The sequence below is a fragment of the Plecotus auritus genome, assembly GCF_963455305.1.
Source record: "Plecotus auritus genome assembly, chromosome: 1".
Classification (NCBI taxonomy): domain Eukaryota; kingdom Metazoa; phylum Chordata; class Mammalia; order Chiroptera; family Vespertilionidae; genus Plecotus; species Plecotus auritus.
Window position 1 is genome coordinate 148,014,889 of NC_137770.1, and position 22,090 is coordinate 148,036,978.

The window sequence follows — 22,090 nt, forward strand, 5'->3', positions numbered from 1 at the left end:
AGACCTGGGTCCCCCCAACTGCCCTCGCCTGCAGGCCTGGTCGCCCCCAACTGCCCTCCCCTGCAGGCCTGGGTCCCTCCCAACTGCCTTCCCCTGCTGGCCTGGTCCCTCCAACTGCCCTCCCCTGCTGGCCATCTTGTGTCGACATGGGGTGGCCATCTTTGACCACATGGGGGCGACCATCTTGTGTGTTGGAGTGATGGTCAATTTGCATATCACCTCTTTATTATATAGGATACTATAAATTTTTAAATCAACAAATACGGTGTGTATGATTTAAAGAACAGAACAGCAACTTTTTTTTAAGAGAGGAAGAATTAAGGAGAGATTTTCAAAACACCACTGGGAGCCATGTTTTTGAGTCATAGTCCTGACTAAAGAGAATTTCACAATAATGGTTCTTTTTTTCCCCTGAAAACTTCAGAACATTTTCCAAACTACCAGAGCTCCAAAACAGGTTACTGTAACAAAAAAAAATAAAATAAAAGAAGAGGAAGGGAAGAGGAAGGGAAGAGGAAGGGAAAGGAAGGGAAGAGAAGGGAAGGGAAGGGAAGGGAAGGGAAGGGAAGGGAAGGGAAGGGAAGGGAAGGGAAGGGAAGGGAAGGGAAGGGAAGGGAAGGGAAGGGAAGGGAAGGGAAGGGAAGGGAAGGGAAGGGAAGGGAAGGGAAGGGAAGAATAGGCCAAAGGATTTTTTTTAGAAAGTTTTTTTTTAATATATTTTATTGATTTGTTACAGAGAGGAAGGAAGAAGGATAGAGAGTTAGAAACATCGATGGGAGAGAAACATTGATCAGCTGCCTCTTGCACACCTCCTACTGGGGATGTGCCCACAACCAAGGTACATGCCCTTGACCGGAATCGAACCTGGGACCCTTCAGTCTGCAGGCCAACGCTCTATCCACTGAGCCAAACCGGTCAGGGCTAGGTAGGCCAAAGGATTTTTAAAAATTATTTCCTTAGGGAAGAAAAACTTAAAATAAATTATTGTATTTATGCATTATATAATTCTATAATACGTTACTTGTTACATATCATTTTTATTTTTAAAAATCTTACTGAACAAGAAATGTTTTTCCAAAAGTCCCCTTCATCATCCCTAAATCCCTCTTAAAGGGAGCTATACGTTTTATAAAATTACAGATTAACACCAAATGGTAATACTGCTTTTTAAAAAAATCTAGACTATTGCCTATAAAAATAAACTTATGAATTGCATTGCAATATATAACTTCCCTCTACATTAACCTACCCTGTCTAAATTTGTATCAGGAAAATTGATGTTCCCTTTCCTCTCTCACACCAATTACATGTCTCAGTCTTCTTTAAAGCACACCAGGTATCTATAATACCTCACTGACAACCTACAATAATTGTTCAATATTCTTATGCTACCATCAGCAACCCATATCTAAACATACAGGGTGTACCCCCAAAAAATGTATATGCACTTTGAATGACTATAAACTCAGTGTTTACTAACATACAGTTCATTTTCACAATTTAAAAGAATCTACAGAAATGAACAATTTTTTTGTCAATGCCTGTTTTTAAACTGATAACCATTCTGGTCCAGGCACTATTGATAACACAAAGCAATAGATCTGGAAACATCAATCATTTCATTGGTATGTGTGCCCTCAATCTGTCAACTGTTGCCAGTTTTGTACCATAAACTTTATCTTTTATGTATACCCATTTTTAAAAAGTCTAGTGGCACTTTAGGATAAATTTTCCTTGTTCAAAGCTTAGTCTGGCTTAGTACCCATTATTTCCTGAAAAGGAGTGAATATTAGTGAGTTTATCAGCTGTTAAAATGTATATACATTTTGGGGGAGACATCCTATGAGTATATAGGTTCCTAATAACATAAACCAGATGGATCTCCATAAGTTTTTCATACACATTAACTATAAAATGATTTAAAAGATTAAAAACAAACTATAAGTGGTTTTCAGATGCTGGAGGAAGGGAGAATGGAAAGTTGTTTAATAGCTAAAGAGATTGGCTGGGGATAATAAAAAGCTCTAGAGCTGGGTAGCAGTGATGATCACACAATGCAAACATACCAAATGACACGAACCTGTATATTTACCACAAAAACAAATAAACCAACAAATAAATTACATATTAGTATCTCCTCCCTTAGTACCCCATAGCTTATTGGTCATTTAAAAAAACCCAAAAAACCCTTCATAATTTTCTATTACTAAGTTGACCTGAGTATAACTATTACTAAGTATAACTCAATTCTGTAATACTATCCTTAGGCACATTGGCACTATGCCTAGGGCTCACAATAATATTAGAGGTACACAAAAATGTTTTAATTTTTTAAAAGAAAATAAAGAACTTTTAGGTAAAAGGATATGTTTTAATGTATAATATACTTGTCTTTACAACAATACAATCATAAAATATTTTTACTATTTTTTAATAGAGAAAGGGACCCAGGAAAGCAAAGGTCAAAATGTGGTCCTGATGGTTATGTAAAACATTCTTAAAGAGAAATCACACACAAGAATATTGAGGGTTTGACTTTTAAAAAACTTTAATAATATTAGAATGATATCACAATTATTATTTAATCCTTTTCAAACAATTCATTATTAACAAAAGCTGTAAAGAAATACTACATTTACACAAATAATTAATAAGGATTTAAAGCAGGGGTGGGCAACCTTTTCTCTGCCAAGGGCCATTTGGATATTTATAACATCACTAGAGGCCCAGTGCACAAAATTCTGCGCCCTGTGGGTGGGGGTGGGGGAGGGTCCCTCGGCCTGGTCTGCGCACTCTTGCAGTCTGGGAGCCGTTAGTCGGACATCCTTAGCGCTGCCACAGAGGCGGGAGAGGCTCCCGCCACCACCACTGCACTCACCAGCCATGAGCCCAGCTTCTGGCTGAGTGGCGCTCCCCCTGTGGGAGTGCACTGACCACCAGAGGGCAGCTCCTACACTGAGCGTCTGCCCCTGTTGGTCAGTGCACGTCATAGCGACCGAATTGTTCTGCTGTTCAGTCGATTTGCATATTAGCCTTTTATTACATAGGAGGATTTGTGGGCCATACAAAATTATTAATTTAAAAATTAGCCTGCTGTATTTGGTCAAACATTTAATTAACTCACCCCTAATGCCTTGGCAGGACGAGACCAAATGCTTTTGCCGGCCTTACATGGCCCTCAGGCTGGATGTTTCCCACCCCTAATTTAAAGGAAATAGGGAGCCATAACTGTCAAGAGAGCAAAAATAAAAAATAAGTGGAAGGAAAAAAAGAAAAAGAAGGAAAAAGAAAGGGGAAAAAATGAAGGACAAATAGAACCACCCTTCATTATTTAAATTAGCAAAGCTGAAAATGCTGCCTAATTTATAGATTTATCATAATGTCAATTAAAATCCCCAAAGGATAACTGAAATATTAAGGAATATACTAAAGTATGTTGTCTAAATTTGAAAAATATAAAAAAATGAGCATGTGTCTAAACTTACTGATACTGGATTTTTTTAAAAAGACAAATAAAAGAGTTTTTTAAAACTATTAGTACATCTTAAATATATGTGGACAATGTGGATGAACCTTGAGGGCATTAATGCTAAGTGAAATGAATCATCAGACAAATACTGTATGATCTCAGTAATATGTGGAATATAACTAACAGAAATAGAGAACAGAGGTACAAACTTCTAGTTATAAGACAAGTAAGTTCTGAGGATGTACTGTATGGCATGGTGAGTATAGTTACAATACTGTATTGTATATTTGATAGTTGCTAAGAGTGTTGATCTTAGAAGTTCTCATCACAAGAAAAAACGGAAAAGAAATATGTTTCTAGTACGATAATGTTAACATGAAGAAAAAAAGAAAGTGATCTCTTCATCTTTATTGTACTTCATACAGAATTTCAAAAGAATTAGAAATTTATTTTTAACTAGAAAAATATGGATTATTTCTAGACAAATAGTTTGTCTTTTCATGTCAAGCAACTAAACAAATTATCATAAAAATATCTATAATATGAAGAACACCAGAGTAAAGATAAAAGAAAACCAACTGAGTGAAAACTCAGGTACTGAAATGCTAGATAAAAGTTTTATCTTCAAAATATACAGGGATGGGGCTAGGTTGATACTCACTCCTCAACAAACTTCACAAAATATGACTTTAATCAAAAAGAAGCAGAGGTGTACCCATTTAACTATGTGCCAGGTATTATTATAAACACTACACATACATACTATGTATATGTAGTGTTTACACTACAGTGTTTATAAATATATGTATGTACTACACATACATACTATGTATATGTACTGTTTATAATAGTACCTGGCACATACTCAAAACAAGCCCTCTATGAAGAAGATAAGATTTTCATTTTGTTTCAAACTAGAAAGGTAAGTTACTTACCCAATATAAATAGTTAGGGGGTAATAGCTAGGATTTGAACCCAGGCAGTCTCACCCCAAATCCATGCTCTCAACCACTAAGCTAACTTGCTTCTTTTCCTCTGTATAACAAAAATTCATGAACCTTTCATTCTATAAATCTAAGTTTATTAAATAAATATAAATTACTATTTTAAAAGGCAAAACAAGTAAGAATAGTTTTGGTATAGTGCTTTAAGGATTCAGAGAACCATAATATGATTTTCAGTAAAGGTGGTAAGGAAAAGCTTTGTTAAAGAAATAATATCTATATTGGGTCTGGAAGGATATGAGACACAAAGATAGGAAGTGGTAGAAGAAAATATCCCATACTGAAGGAATAGAATGACCAAAAACACCAAACTAAGGTTGAAAAGCTTAAGTTGAAAAGAATGGTGCAGATGGAAGTGAAAAGAAATGCCACAAATCTAGGCATGGTAAAGAATATCTCAAGTAAGCGGGGGAGGGGAGGCAACAGAAACACAGAAAAAGGAATAGATATGTAGCACAAAGTAGCTACTTAAATTTCAATTATATTAAGGAACTTACAAGGTCAGGAAAAACAAGACTTCGTATACTAAAAATCCTATCTAATAAAGAGGGAATATGCTAATTGACCATTACTCTATCACAAAGATGGCTGCACCCACAGCTGAGGCCAAGTTCCCATAGGAGCCTTAATGAGCAATCAGCAGGGAGCTGAGGCTACGCCCTCCCCCGCCCCTGTGGGGCTTGACAGGGGACCTCAGGCCATGCCCCCCACCTGGCAGGGCTTGACAGGGGACCTCAAGGTGCACTTCCTGTCCTGGTGCTGGGCTAGGGGACCTGAGGAGCTCCCCCCGCCCCAGCGCCAGGCGGGGGGACCTCAGGCCGCACCCCCCACCCGGCAGGGCTTGACAGGCGAACTCAGGCCGCGCCCCCCACCCAGCAGGGCTTGACAGGGGACCTCAGACCGCACGCCCCCCACCTGGCAGGGCTTGACAGGGGACCTCAGGCTGTGTCCCCCACCTGGCAGGGCTTGACGGGGGACCTCAAGGTGCACCCCCAGTGCTGGGTTGGGAGAACACAGGCCGCACCCCCTGCCCAGCGGGGCTTGACAGGAGACCTGAGGCTGCACCCCCTGCCAGTGGGGCTTGACGGGGGACCTGAGGCTGTGCCCCACTCCTGGTGCCAGGCCGGGGGACCTGAGGCTGCGCCCCCCCCCCCCCCCCCCCGCCTGGTAGGGCTTGACAGGAGACCTCAGGCCATGTCCCCCACCCAGCGGGGCTTGTTAGGGGATCTCAGGCTGTGTCCCCCACCTGGCGGGACTTGACGGGGGACCTCAAGGCACACCCCCTGCCCTGGGCTGGGCTGGGGGACCTCAGGCCACGCCCCCCGTCCTGGCGCCAGGCCAGGGGACCTGAGGCTATGTCCCCTGCCTGGCAGGGCTTGACAACAGTGGGACTGGCTGGGTCTGGATCTTGCCCAATGGGGGGGGGGGGGGGCGGCCGGGTCTGGGTCTCACGCAATTTTGAGGAGCATGTGGGTGGGTGGGGACTTGACTCTGGGTCCCGTGGTGCACTCCAGACTCTGACAGGAGGAAGGTTTTCATATACATTTTACTAATTTTCTTTCATCTCTGACACTTCTATTACAGAGAAAGGGCAAATAGCAATATTAAATTATTTCCTCTAATTAATCCCCTTTTAATGTGCACGCATTTCGTGCACCGGGCCACTAGTAAATACAATAAAGGGCATGGATAAGGCCAGCTCTGGAAGCCACATTTTTGGGAACCTGACAGAGAGAGCACAGCAGGGGCCTAAAAAGGCTAAAGTGAAGGGATAACAAGAACTTGAAGACAAACTGCTCCCAACTGATTTGGCCAAGTTCAAGATTTTAACTAAGGAGACTTTATAACACCAACATTCTGAGGGATATTATGGAGGCAGATTTACAGAGCTGGGTAACAAAATAAATGTGGCAGGAACTAAGGTTTTAAGTGCAAATACAAGAATAATTTTTTCATTAACGGAAACGGGAAACAAAGGAGGGAAAGTAAGTTTAAAGATAAAAGAGACACAAGGTCAGGTTTACAGATGGCAAGACTAAGGCTTATAGAGCATGACTATCCAGAAACTAGTGACCCAGTGCACGGATTCGTGCAATTGAAAGGAAATTAATTTCAGATTCAGAGGCACGTTGTGCCAATAGTTGGTCTTCAGATACATTCTGGCATTGTGTGCGATTGGCACCAGCAAGAACTTTATATGTATCGCGCATGTCAAGTCAACGTTTATTCTTAAACTGCCAGTGCACGTCATATGTACCGGCCGGCCGGTTGGTCGGATGGACGGTCAGTCACTTAGCCTTTTATATCCTAACTAGAGGCCCAATGCACGAAATTCGTGCACAGGGATGTGTGTCCCTCAGCTCAGCCTGCACCCTCTCCAATCTGGGACCCCTCGAGGGATGTCCGACTGCCCGTTCGGACATCCCTCTCACAATCCAGGACTGCTGGCTCCCAACTGCTCGCCTGCCTGCCTTCCTGATTGCTCCTAACTGCTTCTGCCTGCCAGCCTGATCACCCCCTAAACACTCCCCTGACAACCTGATTGATGCCTAACTGCTCCCCTGCCAGCCTGTTTTCCCATAACTGCCCTCCCCTGCAGGCCTGGTCACCACTAACTGCCCTCCCCTGCAGGCCTGGTCACCCCTAACTGCCCTCTCCTGCAGGCCTTGTCCCCCCCAACTGCTCTCCCCTGCAGGCCTGGGTTCCCCCCCAACTGCCCTCCCCTGCAGACCTGGTACCCCCCAAATGCTCTCCCCTGCAGGCCTGGGTCCCTCCCAACTGCTTTTCCCTGCAGGCCTGGTTGCCCCCAACTTCCCTCCTCTGTCGGCTTGGTCACCCCTAACTGCCCTCCCTGCAGGCTTGATAGCCCCCAACTGCCCTCCCTTGCAGGCCTTGTCCCTCCCAACTGCCCTCCCCTGATGGCCTGATCGCCCACAACTGCCCTCCCTTACAAGCCTGGTCCCTCCCAACTGCCTTCCCCTGCTGGCCATCTTGTGGCGGCCATCTTGTGTCCACATGGGGGCAGGATTTTTGACCACATGGGGGCAGCCATCTTGTGTGTTGGAGTGATGGTCAATCTGCATATTACTCTTTTATTAGATAGGATAGAGGCCTGGTGCATGGGTGGGGGCCAGCTGGTTTGCCCTGAAGGGTGTCCTGGATCAGGGTGGGGGTTCCCTTGGGGCGTGGGGCGGCCTGGGAGAGGGGCCTGTGGTGGTTTGCAGGCCGGCCACACCCCCTGGCGACCCAAGAGGAGGCCCTGGTATCTGGGGTTTATTTATCTTCTACAATTGAAACTTTGTAGCCTGGAGTGGAGCCAAGCCTTCTGCTTGATCCGTGGCGGCAGCCATTTCTATTGGGATTTATGTATCTTCTGTAATTGAAACTTTGTAGCCCTAAGCGGAGGCCTGGTCCTGCCAGGGTGTGCGGAAAGCTTGGCTTCCTCCATCACCAGGGGCAACCCTAGCCTCCTGCTCTTTCCAGCTCCGTGGCTGCCACCATTTCTGTTTGGATTTATGTATCTTCTATCATGAAACTTTGCAGCCTTGAGTGGAAGCCTAGGCCGGCAAGGGCAGGCGGAAAGCTTGGCTTCCTCCATTGCCGGGGAAACCCAAGCCTCCCTCCTGCTCTCTGTGGCTGTAGCCATCTTGGTTGGGCTTATTTGCATATTCGCTCCTGATTGGCTGGTGGGCGTGGCTTGCGAGTGTAGCGGAGTGATGGTTAATTTGCATATTACTCTTTTATTCGATAGGATATATAAAAAGCCAGGAGCCATTACGACCGAAACAACTGGACCGACAACCGAACAGCAGGCTACGTGGGGCAACAAGGCCGGCAGGGGGGTTAGTGAGGGACGACCAAACGACTGAACAGCAAGCTGCATGGGGCGACCAGGCCAGCAGGGGTGTTACTGAGGAACGACCAAACGACTGAACAGCAGGCTGCATGGGGCAACCAGGCCAGCAGGGGTGTTAGTGAGGGATGACCAAACGAGTGAACAGCAGGCTGCATGGGGCGACCAGGCCGGCAGGGGGTTAGTGAGGGATGACCAAATGATTAAAGAGCAGGCTGCGTGGGGCGACCCGGCCAGCAGTGGGGGCAGTTGGGAGCAACCAGGCCGGCAGGGTGGGCAGTTGGGCATGACCAGGCCAGCAGGTGGGGGGAGTTGGGGGCGACCAGGCCAGCGGGGGCGGGAGTTAGGGGCGACCAGGCCAGCGGGGGGAGGAGGGAAGGCAGTTAGGGTGACCAGGCCGGCAGAGGGGGGCAGTTGGGGGCAACCAGGCAGGCAAGGGGGGCAGTGAGGGGTAACCAGGCCAGCGGGTAGGGAAAGTAGTGGGTGACCAGGCCAACAGAGGGGCAGTTGGGGGTGACCAGGCCGGCGGGTGGGGGGAGTTGGGGGTGACCAGGCTGACGGGGGCAGTTGGGTATGACCAGGCCAGCGGGGGGGAGGGGGAGTTAGGGGCGACCAGGTCAGCGGGGGGGAGGAGGAGAAGAGGCAGTTAGGGCGACCAGGCCGGCAGAGGGGGACAGTGGGGGTGACCAGGCAGGCAAGGGGGGCAGTGAGGGGTGACCAGGCCAGCGGGTAGGGGGAGTTGGGGGTGACCAGGTCAACAGAGGGGCAGTTGGGGGTGACCAGTCCGGCGGGTGGGGGGAGTTGGGGCAACCAGGCCAGCAGGGCGGTCATTTGGGGCGACCAGGCCAGCAGAAGGGGGCAGCCAGGCTGGCGGGGGGGCGGGGGGCAGTGAGGGGCAACTAGGCCGGCGGGGGGGACAGTTGGGGGCAACCAGGCCGACGGGGGGGGGACTGTTGGGGGCGACCATGCCGGCAGGAGGGGAAGTTAAGGGCGATCAGGCAGGCAGGGAGGTGAGCAGTTAGGAGCCAGCGGTCCTGGATTGTGAGAGGGATCCCAGATTAGAGAGGGTGCAGGCTTGGCTGAGGGGACCCCCCACCCCCCTGTGCACCAATTTCGTGCACCGGGCCTCTAGTATACAGATAATGCTGTGTCCACAGAAATAGTGATTGGGTACAAAATTAGAGCTGAAAATACACGTTTCCTGGAAGTTGTCAGATTTTAAAAGAAAAAAATATTAGAAAAGAAAATGATGCTAAGGGAAAAAAATAAATCAAAAAGAGTTTAAGAAACTATCTATATTTAGAAGGGAAAGAACAACAGCCAAAAGAAGGTACATCAGAGGTTAAGATCACCAGAATCAAGTATAATGCAATAGTGCTCCTTAACATTTTTCACATGAAAGTACATGAATAAGACAACATGTTTGGGTAAGGCTGCTAATACCTAGACATTATTAGCCCAGGAATAAGAAAAACATTAATATATATACCAGTTAATCTGCTCACTGAACTGCTTGAAAGTTGTGTTTCCCAAAAGCACATATGCCAAAAAGTTTAAGGTTCTACTTCCCTTAAGTGCCTCTTTCAGTAGTCATTGATCAGTTGGGTGGTAGTATGTTGCAGATGTGACAAAGAAAAGAACTCAGAAATGACCATCAAACTTTGTAACTGAGAAATCCCTAATGACTTGGAAAAAAAGCTAGATTTCAGGAGGAAAGAGTGATTAATTAAAGTGGCAACATTTTTACCAGTCATGTTACTCTAGACTCTCCATTCCAATAATTACAGGCTGTTCTTGTTCCTTGTGATTAAGCCCCTATCCCAGTGGTAGGCAAACTCATTAGTCAATAGAATCGCAGTTTGCCGCCCACTGCTCTAACTGGTTTTAAGAAGTAACCTAAATAGGATGATTCTTCAAATTCTTCTAGGAAAAACATCCTCTTTTAAAATAAATTATAATTGTAATATGTTCCACCTTCTTATCTTTGTTGTATTCATATTAATAAAAAGGACAAATGAATAAAAGTTCTTTGAAATTTTGCAATACTTACCCAGTGCGAGACTGACCGACTTTATCACAAATATCCAAAATGAGACCCCAATCTTCAGCAGTATTCATCTCACTAGTTGCTTTCTCTGTAAATTATGAAAAGAAATTGCAGAAATAGTATTTTTTAAAAATCTTTAAGGGGTAAGTAATCAGACTCAAATCATCAAATTGTAGTACAATCAAGTATCAACAACAAATCATAGTAATTGCCAGCAGTCTGACTGATGAGATGTTCAAGTCCATCTTTAAAAAGAAGGGCACCTTTATTACCTATCACAATTATTTTCCCCATTCACATTTCAGTTGCTTTTACTTTGTATAAAAAATATGCCATTGATTTTTCTTTTTTAAAATAATTATATACAGGTCTATCTCTCTCTCTGAAGATATCAAGATAAAAAGAAGAAATCATTTCATTATCAAATAATTCTTAGCTTTACTTGCCAGTGAATGAACATAGGCAAATCTCTATAAAATGTTTCAGGGAATTAAATTAATTATTTAGTTTTGGTTTTGGGTTCTGATAAGAAGAAATTGAACAAAAGAAAAACAAGCTTTAACTGAATATTTCCCTTAAATAAAAACTTGACAAATTAAAGATATCAAGAGAGGGAAAACATGAGAAGCAATAATAGCAACAATACCTCAAAAGCTATATAACAATGTAGAAGACCAAGAAAGGTGGATCGTATATTGGCAGTAAGAAAAAAAGTGTAAGAACCAGCCTGTTTTACACCACTGAATTCTCAGAAAATTCAAATATTGGTAGCAAAAGGAAGTCTGAAATTGCGAGTGAAGAATAAAGAAGATTTAAAGTTAAATGTAAATTGGTTAAGGGTTAATGCTGTTTGAAATGTAGACAGGTCCCTACTTTGCCTTTCTTACTCAAGAGCTTTAGCAACCATTTCTCCTCGACCTAAAAAAATGAGTGAAGGTTTGTTTTCTGGCGGTAAAGCAAAGATTTTCTAGGCAAGGAGACACCAGACACAGTTGAGACACAGGTACCAACTTTTGGTTTCCTGTCCAACATGTAAGGGAGTTAGAAGTCATCACTCCATTCTAACAAGTAAAGCACGAAAAAAGTGAATTAATAATCAACTTTTCATATATTCCTCAAAGGTGAAACCACAGAGCAAACTGCTTCCCCCCAAATTAGAAACACAGACAGGTGGATACACAGAATCACAATTTAGAGCAGAAACATCACCAGAAACCACTAGAGGCATGAAAATTTAAACTGTAACAACTTGCTGGGACCTAAGTGTGTACAAGTCTAAGGGCCAAACTCCAGAGGTACACAGTCATAGGGAAGCCCCCACACTTTTTTTTTGTGAGTTTCATAAGAGAAAAATTTCTTTGTTTTTCCAGCAGAGGAAGGAGAACAGTAATCATTGTGAAAGACACCAGAGCATTCTCTTCTTAGTAAGACCTACTACTCTCAAGAGAAACTATTTACCAGCACCTAACCAACTAGGATTTTATTAGAGATTAACCCACCTAGGTAAGGGAAATAACCCAACTCCAGCCCACTCTGGCCACCCTGTTCCACCTGAGGGGTACAGGAGATACTGATAAGCATGTGAAAAATTCACACTCCAGCGGCAGAGGTTCACTAAAAGACTGAGACCCAATTATAGGAATACAGAATGCTTTCCCTCTGATACCTTACCACCAGACCACTAAGGGCTGGTGTTCATTTTATCTAGTACATTATGTCTAACTTTCATTAATGCACACTTATAAAGCAAAAAATCTGAAAAGACGGAGCAAACATCAGAACCAGACTCAGACATGGCAGGAATGTTGGAATTATCAGACCAGGAATGTTTTAAACTATGATTAATATGCTACGAGTTCTAATGGAAAAATGAGACAGTATGCAAGAACAAATGGGCAATGTAAGCAGAGATGAAAATTCTAAAAAAGAATCAAAGAAAAATACTAGAGCTGAACAATAGAATAAAATTAAGAATGCCATTGATAAGCTCTACAGTAGACTGGACATGACTGAGAAAAGAATCTCTAAACTTGCAAATATGTCAATAGAAACTTCCAAAACTGAAAAGCAAAGAGAAAAAGAGTGACTGAAAAAAATTAAAACAGATTATCCAAGAACTCTGGGAAACTACAAAAGGTGCAATACAGAGGAAAAAGAGAAAAAAAAAGCGGAAGAAATATTTAAAACAATGATTCAGATCTTCCCCAAATTAGACGCCAAACTACAGGTCCTAGAAGAACTGAGGAAACCAAAAACAATAAATGTCAAAATAACAATACCTAGGCATATCATATTCAAACTGCAAAAGATCAAAGTTAAAGAATATAGAGAAAAAGAAGACAGCGGAAGGAAAAAAAAACAAAAACAAAAAACAAACAACACAACACTGTACCTATATAGGAATAAACAGAAGAATGACATCTGATGTCTCAGAAACCATGCAAACAGAAGAGGAACGAAGTGAAATGGCTATGTTGAGAGAAAACCACTAACCTAGGATTATGTACTCTGGGAAATTATTCATCAAAAGAAAAGGAGAGCCCTAGCTGGTTTGGCTCAGTGGATAGAGCATCGGCGGGCAGATTGAAGGGTCCTGGGTTTTATTCCAGTCAGGGGCACATGCCTGGGTTGTGGGCTTGATCCCCACTGGGGGGCATGCAGGAGGCAACCGATCAATAATTATTCCCTCTCATCATTGATGTTTCTCTCTCTCCCCTCACCCTTCCTCTCTGAAATCAATAAAAAATGCTTAAAAAAAAAGAGAGAGAAATAAAGACTTTCTCAAACAAAGAAACACTGAGGAAATTTATTATCAATAGAGTGGCCTTTGCAGGAAATGTTAAAAGTAGTTCTTCAAAGGGAGAGGTAAATGATAGCGTGTGTGTGTGTGTGTGTGCGCGCACATTTGTGTATAAGTGAAATGAAGATGACTAGTAATAAAAGAGAACTACTTCAAAATTACAAAGAACATCCACAAAAATCTAATATATTCAATGGTGAGAAACTGAAAGTTTCACTGAAAGGGTTAAAGAGAAGAAAACGAAGCAGAGAAAACTTATTGTGCTTAGCAAATATCTTGCAGAAAGCTTGCAGCCGAGCACCGCATAGCTTAGATAACCAGAAGACACCTGGCATCTGGAGGAACCAAGGACGGACCGGACCCTTACGTCAGCAGAACGGCTTGCAGCCAGCAAGGATTAATAAAAACCTGCCTCTCCCTTCACTCTCTGCTGATTCCTTTTTCAGACTCAGCCTACCTGCATCCAGGTGCCTGAAATAACAGCTTCTTTTGATACATTATGGCCTCATGTCATAGGTGCGCAACCCCGGCCCATTCCGAACCTTTCATTTACCACTGGGGCAAGGATATCCCCTATCACCACACCTTTTCTCCATCATATGGGAAGTCCTAGCTAATACAAAAAAGACAAGAAAATAATACAAAAGGTACACAGATAAAGATGGAAGAAATAAAATTGTATTTATTCACAGGTAACATAATTATCTACATGGAAAATCCAAAAGGATATTTTTTTTTTTCTTGAAAACGAAAAAAGCTGGAACTAATAAGTGATCATAGCAAGATTGCAGGATACAAGGTTAATTAATATATAAAAGTCAATTGCTGGGAGGGTAAGCCAGATGTTGTTTAAGGATATAAACTTGCAACAAAAAGTAAATAAGCCATAGAGATCTAATGCACAGTATAACGAAAATAGACAACAATATTATAGTATAACCATCAAACTTACTAAATTAACATGTTGCACACCTTAAATTTACGTAATGTTACTTGTAAACTATATTCACCAAAAACAAGTCAACTACTTTTCTATATAAATCAGCATTGAACAAGTGGAATTTTAAGTTAAAAACACAATGCCATTTAGCATTACATTAGCGATCAAAAAAAAAAAAAGCAATACTTAAGTATAAATCTAACAAAATATATACAGGAACTATATAAGGAAAACTACAAAACCCTGATGATGAAAGAAATCAAAGAAATGGAGAATTATTCCATGTTCACTGATAGTAGACTCAATATTGTCAAGATGTCAGTTTTTCCCAACTCAAAATGGATCATAGGTCTAAATTTAAAACAACCTAAAAAACTCCTAGAGCCTGGCAGGTGTGGCTCAGTTGGTTGGATGTTGTCCCATGCACCAAAAGGTTGCCGGGTTCGATCCCTGGTCAGGGCCAAACCCAGTTTGCAGGCTCTATCCCCAGTAGGGGGCATGCAGGAGGCAGTTGATCAATGTTTCACTCTCACATCAGTGTTTCTCTCCCTCTCCCTTCCTTTCTCTAAAAATCAATAAAAACTTAAAAAAAAAAAAACCCTCCTAAAAGATAACACAGGATAAAGTCTAGATGATCCGAGTATGGCAATGACTTTTTAGATCAAAAACCAAAGACATGATCCATGAAGGAAATAATTGATAATATGAACTTCATTAAAATTAAAAACTTCTGTTGTCTGAAAGACTCTGTAAAGAAAATGAAACAATAAGCCACAGGCTGAGAAAAATTACTTGGCAAACACATCTGATAAAGGACTGTGACCCAAATAATACAAAGAATTCTTTAAACTCAGTAATAAGAAAACAATCCAATTACTAGTAAAAAAAAAACAGGGAAAAGACCTGACTAGGCACTTCACCAAAGAAGATCCATAGATACCAAATAAATACATGAAAAGATGCTCCACATCATATGTCATTAGAGAATTACAAATTAAAACAATAGGAAGATATCATTATATACCTATCAGAATGGCCAAAATCCAAAACACTAACATCAGCATATGCTGGTGAGAATACAGATGAACAGAAATTCCACTCATTGCTGGTGAAAATGCAAAATGGTACAGACACTTTGGAAGATATTTTGACAATTTCTTACAAAACTAAACATACTCTTACCATACATCTTGGTATTTAATCAAAGGAGCTGAAAAATGTCCATACAAAAACCTGCACATGGATATTTTTGGCAGTTTTATTCATAACTAGAGGCCCGGTGCATGAAATTCATGCACTGGGGGGCGGGGAGTGTTCCTCAGCCCAGCCTGCACCATCTCCAATCTGGGACCCCTCGAGGGATGCCCGATTGCCCTCTAACAATCCAGGACTTCTGGCTCCCAACCGCTCGCCTACCTGATTGCCCCTAACTGCTTCTGCCTGCCAGCCTGATCACTCCCTAACCACTCCCCTGTCAGCCTGATCGATGCTTAACTGCTCCCCTGCTGGCCTGATTACCCATAACTGCTCTCCCCTGCCAGCCTGGTCGCCCCTAATTGTCCTCCCCTGCAGGCCTGGTTGCTCCCAACTGCCCTCCTCTGCAGGCCTGGTTGCCCCTAACTGCCCTCCCCTGCCAGCCCAGTCACCCCTAACTGCCTTCCCCTGCAGGCCTGGTTGCTCCCAACTGCCCTCCTCTGCAGGCCTGGTTCCCTCCAACTGCCCTCGCCTGCAGGCCTTGTCCCTCCCAAGTGCCCTCCCCTGCAGGCCTGGTCGCTCCCAACTACCCTCCCCTGCAGGCCTGGTTGCCCCTAAATGCCTTCCCCTGCCAGCCCGGTCACCCCTAACTGCCCTCCCCTGCTGGCCTCGTCGCCCTCAACTGCTCCCCCCCCCTGCAGGCCTGGTTCTCCCCAACTGCCCTCCCCTGCAGGCCTGGGTCCCCCCCAACTGCCCTCCACTGCTGGCCTGGTCCCCCACAACTGCCCTCCCCTTCAGGCCTTGTCCCTCTCAACTGCCCTCCCCTGCAGGCCCGGTCGCTCCCAACTGCCCTCCCCTGCCAGCCCGGTCACCCCCAACTGCCCTCCCCTGCAGGCCTGGTCCCCCTCAACTTCCCTCCTCTGCAGGTCTGGCCCCCCCAACTGTCCTCCCCTGCAAGCCCCGTCACCCCCAACTGCCCTCCTCTGCCTTCCCGGTCACCCTTAAGTGCCCTCCCCTGCAGGCCTGATTGCCCCCAACTGCCCTCCCCTGCAGGCCTGGTCACACCCAACTGCCCTCCCTTGCAGGCCTGGTCCCTCCCAACTGCCCTCCCCTGCTGGCCTCATCGCCCACAACTGCCCTCCCCTGCTGGCCATCTTGTGGCTGCCATCTTGTGTCCACATGGGGGCGGCCATCTTGTGTGTTGGAGTGACGGTCAATTTGCATATTACCCTTTTATTATATAGGATTATCAAAACTTGGGAGCAATCAAGATGTCCTTCAGTAGGTAAATAGGTAAAATTGTGGTAACATCAGGGCAATGAAATATTGTTTAATGCTAAAAGGAAATGAGCTATCAAGCCAAGAAAAGACAAATTTTAAATACATACTATTAAATAAAAGAAGCTAATCTGAAAAGGTTACAAAGTGCATGTTTCTAACTATATGACATTCTTAAAAAGGCAAAACTATGAAGACACTAAAAACGGATCAGAGGTTGCCAGGGGTTAGGGGGAGAGTGAGATGAATAGGTGGAGCACAGAGTATCTGTAGGACAATGAAACTACTCTGTATATTATAATGTTGAATACATGTCATTATACAGTCCTTTCTCCAAACCTAAGTGTGAACATTAGTATAAGCTATGGACTTTGAATATGATGATGAATGTTGGTAGGTTCACAAATGTAACAAATGTACCACTCTCTATATTCTTTATCTATCTGTTGCAGGACATTGATAGTGGTGGAGGCTGTGTGCAACAGCTGGACTTTTAGAAAAAGAAAAAAAAAAAAAGACTCTATAGCAGTGGTTCTCAACCTGTGGGTCGTGACCCCTTTGGGGGTCGAACACCCTTTCACAGGGGTCACCTAAGACCATCGGAAAACACAGATATTTACATTACGATTCATAACAGTAGCAGAATTACAGTTATGAAGTAGCAACGAAAATAATTTTATGGTTGGGGGTCACCACAACATGAGGAACTGTATTAAAGGGTCATGGCATTAGGAAGGTTGAGAACCACTGCTCTACAGCCAGTATGTAAAAATGGTTTGGTAGAGGGAAAGAAGAAAACAAGAGAAACTAACTCTACTCTGAAAATTAAGTGGGTTACTTAGAAACCAAATGTTGAAACAGCATTTAATCTTGTTCAGCAGGGGCCACTGATAACTGATTCAAATTTACCTGTTGCTATCCAAGCTTCAACAATATATTGTAAATCCCTTGAAAATAATAACAATTTCTGCTCTGGGTAATTCTTTCAGTATTCATGCTTTCAGTCTCTGTGCTCAATAAATAATAAATCTAATCACAGAACTGCAATATGTAATTTAACCTAGTTATGAAGAACTGGAAAGGCGCAAAGGAAGGCCAAAAAATATAGGCAAGTCATTGTACAGCTTTGCCAGGAAGCTGAAGTTTAACACTCCCCAGGTCTATTTCCCACAGATTGCTGGGAGAACAGACCCATGCCCAGTCAAGTCTGGATAACATAGGGAGGGTACTTATCTGTCAGTAACACCTGGGAACAGGTCACTGGCTAGAACAGGCATGGCCACTGCAAGCACAGGAAGATCTGAGATATTTAATCTCCTAAACAAAGGAGTTCGCTCTCTTGGCTCCAGGCCCTCTTGCTATGGACGGACTGCAACTAGCCTAGTGCTTTACTGGACCCAATTCCAACATGGAAAGGAAACTCTGGGTAATGGTTTTGCTTCTAGCTCTACTGAATTCCCACCTGCACAACTTCCATGACTGGATTAAGGGAAAGGGGTCTTTGGAAACCCAAGGATGTAATTCCATGAAAATAAAGCTTTTACGACATCTCACCCTCCAGCAGTATGCTTATTCCAGCAGTACCCAAGAACCCCACTCCCACTAGCAAATGAGGGCCATCCATGCATTTCTTCAATAACCCCTCAGTTTCAATAAATCACTATATAACTCACAAAACTCAGGAAAGCACTTGCAATTAGTATTATTAGAAAAGATACAAATCTGAACCAGGCAATAAAGGGATACATAGGGCTAGCTCTGGGAAGGTCCCAAATACAAAGAAAGCTTCTGAGCCCTCAGGATGCATCACCCTCCTGACACATCAATGTGTCACTGTAGTAGGCAGTTAGACAGGCATGAGCAAAGTAGGAACAGTAAAATGTAACCAAGATGGAAATCCCCAGGTACCTAGCAACTGGGAAAACAAGGACCTCCCCCCGAGGGTGACCCTTCCTCTCCTGGCATATGGCTGGTCATGCAGTTTAGACTCCTTGACCTTTCATATGACTGGTCAAGTGGTAAATAACCCGGTTATTTAGCACAATGGACTGATGGACTGTGACTAGCCTGATGCTACACCAGACCCAGCTCCGCCACAGAATGGAAACTCTGGACACTGGCTTTGCTTCTAGTTCCAGTCCTACGAGATTCGGACCCTCCCCTGACCTTCCTTCCCCTAGCATGTTGCTAGTCATGTAGTGAAATCCCTAGAGGAAGAACAAAGGGGCTGGAGAACAACCTCATGTGACTCCCCTACAACCCTGGCATGACCACTCCCTTAAGCATTAAGCCCTCAGGACAATGAGGTTCTAGCCTAAATAAAATCATCTTAGGAACAAAGCCATGAGCCTGTTGTCCGCAGAGACAGAGTTTTGGTCAAACTAGAGATGACATTTAGGCCTCAGTTGTGTTTTAGCTCCAAGCCCAGAAAACCAGCAAAACCAAACACAGGGATACCATGGCTAACATCAGGACCAGATGCAATGACTCTCCTAGTGCCAACCAATCAGTGGATGTCACCGAACATGAAAGGACACACCTGAAAAGCTAATGAATATTCTATTGAGATCCTTCCCTGAAATCCCCACCCTTAAATGCCCTTGAGACAAAGGACCCAGTGCCCTCTTTCTCTCCCCTGCCTCATCCTCCCTCTCCCTCTCTCTCTCTTTCCCTCCCTCTTTCTCTCTAATGCCCCTCTCTACCTCCCCCACGCCCCACCTGTGCCTTTTTACTTTAGACATGTCTCTGCTTTCTTTCTCCTAAGCTCCAAGGGCCCTTCTTTTGCCTCTGTAACTTGTTTTCTGAGTCCATAGAGCCCAACTGGCTCACTTCTACCTCTGTGACTTTCTAAATAAACTAGAGGCCGGGTGCACAGATTCGTGCACCGGTGGGGTCCCTCAGCCTGGCCTGTGCCCTCTCACAATCCGGGACCCTTTGGGGGGTGTCGGACTGCTGGTTTCGGCCTGATCTCCAGAGATCAGGCCGAAACCGGCAGTCCGACACCCCCCAAGAGATGCAGTAGTGCGCAAAGCAGCAGGCGGCCAAGGGAGGAGCCCGGGCCGGGCGCTGCACCACTCCTGCTCATCCTGGCCTCACGGCGCCTGTTGCGGGCTCGCGCCCAGTCAGTCCCGATCAGAAGAGGCTCATTCCACCACAGCGGTGCTCACCAGCCATGAGCCCTGCCTCTGGCGCCCATTGGTTAGCTGAGCTGCGCTCTGGCTGTGGGAGCACACTGACCACCAGGGGGCAGCTCCTGCATTGAGCATCTCCCCCATGGTGGTCAGTGTGCATCATAGTGACCGGTCAACTGGTCGTTTGGTCATCCGGTCGCTTAGGCTTTTATATATTTTTTTGGTTGTACTGGAATCTGAATTCTTTCTTAGCAAGACCTCAAGTACTGAGGTTGCTGAATCAAGGTCCAATTGATACCACTGTAAATAATCTGGTTATTTATCACAATGGACTGATGGATTGTGACTAGCCTGATGCTACACCAGACCCAACTCCACCATGGAACGGAAACTCTGGATGCTGGCTTTGCTTCCAGTTCCGCTAAATCCCCAGCTGCCCCTCTTCCAGGACTTGTTGAAGGGAAATGGGACTTTGCAAACCCAGGGATGTAATTCCAGGCCAGTAAAATTCACTCATCCTCCCATGCGAGTCTTAGAAAATTCTTTTTCTCAAGATATCCCAAGGACCCAACCCCAAGAACCCAATGGAGAAAGGGATCCACCAGTGGACACCCCATTTCCACAGATAATAATACAATTGTTGGTAACATTCTGGTGCAGTTTTGCCGCTAACATCACCAACCAGGAAGCTCAACTGACCTTTTGTTTCCAGAGTTTTTATGGGAGTATCCTTATTAAGGTATGACTTAACATCTCTTGAAATTCTATTTCCAATCCCCTCCTTGCTCTCTGGCAGGGCTATCATAAGACTCAAAGCCCCAACTATCTGATCACAAGGTATTCCTTCTGGAGTGGCCAGCCCACATGCTCAGTGTATCTAAACTAAGGTTTAGTACCAGGAACCCACCATGAATAAGAAAGAAGCTCTCCTCACTCAGGAAATTTCAAGGATTCAGAGGCTCCCTCCCAGGAAACAGAAACAAAGACTATTCAAATTTTTTATTATTTAGCAATCTTATAATGGAAAATCTTATCTTTTCTAATCCTATATAATAAAGATGTAATATGCAAATGTTGTTACACCGTGAAGTGTATAATGACAGACTGAGTAACGACCGGATAATGGATCAGCAGGAGGGTGGGGCAGTGAGCTACAAGCGGGAGGCGAAGAGCTACAGGAGGGGGCAGGGCAGCAAGCTATGGGCTGGGGGCGGGGGAGCGGGGAACGGGCGGTGGAGAGAGCTACAGGAGGGTGGCAGCAAGCTACTGGCTACAAGCAGGCAGCAGAGAGCTACAGGAGGGGGCAGGGCAGCAAGCTATGAGGGGTGACAGGGGAGCTACAGGAAGGTGGGGCAGCGGGCGGAGAACTACTGGAGAGTGGCAGCAAGCTACTGGCGCACAGATTCATGCACAGGGGTACTAGTATATGTATATGTAAAGCAACTCCAAGTGGAATTGTTCTAATTGAGGAGTCTCATAGCTCTACCCCATTGACCCTCAACCCCTCTTGAAGCCCAAGAAGGCTCAGTGTGTCATCCTGAACAATTTCCTCCAGGCTAACATTTACTACTTCTTAGAAAAGGAAAGCAAGTTATTATTTTGATCTGTAGTGCCTTTAAATAATTAATTCATCATCCTACTGACTGGTAGCCAAGCAGACTTTTTTAAAAGCATAGTGCATTTTTTTCAAAAAAGAACACACTTAAATCTTAAAACCCATCACTTTATTTAAAAGCATAACGGCTATGCTTATTAAAACTTAATATTAAAAAGGTAGTAACTAGAAATGACAGAATTATGTCTGATCAAATATAAATTACCTATTATCATAACTATGATCTTACTGTTTCCGAATGAGGTCATATCCAGGAGTGTCTAGTATAGTCAGTAACAGATGATATGCTGAATACTCATGAACTACGTTCATTCTTTTCCTATGCATAAACAGTATCAGTATCCGACTCAAACATACATATACAGAGAGATAAGAAATGCAACCCATTCAGAGCTCTAAAACCATTCACGTCATTTACTGATGCTGCCTCAAAGTCAACAAGCAGAATTCTTCTCAGTTATTAAACAAATATTTTTTAAACCAGAAGAATATAAACTACTCGCAGCAGTTCAACATGGTTTTGTGAATAACAAAGAAGTCAAAACTATTTACTCTCTAAGACCCTCAAAACAGGGTTTGTGGGAAAAGGAAAAGTGACAACAAAAACAGACTTGCTTCTAAAGAATTCAAAACTTAATGATCCCATTTCATCTTCAGATTATCCTTACAAAAATACTTAATAAGAGATTGATCAATTTGCCCAGCAATACCCAGAAGATAACATACACAGCCTCATTTAAATTTCAATAGCCTCAATGG

General features: G+C 44.1%; 1 protein-coding gene across 3 annotated transcripts in view; it reads right to left on the bottom strand.

Annotated features, from left to right (window-relative positions):
• The window catches only part of STAM (signal transducing adaptor molecule), a 93,006-nt gene that overhangs the window by 62,450 nt on the left and 8,466 nt on the right, over window positions 1-22,090 (bottom strand). For all 3 annotated transcript variants that reach the window (XM_080682252.1, XM_080682254.1, XM_080682253.1), the window contains exon 2: window positions 10,377-10,461. In XM_080682252.1, coding sequence (XP_080538378.1) covers window positions 10,377-10,461 — 85 coding nt within the window. The remainder of the gene's footprint in view (window positions 1-10,376; window positions 10,462-22,090) is intronic.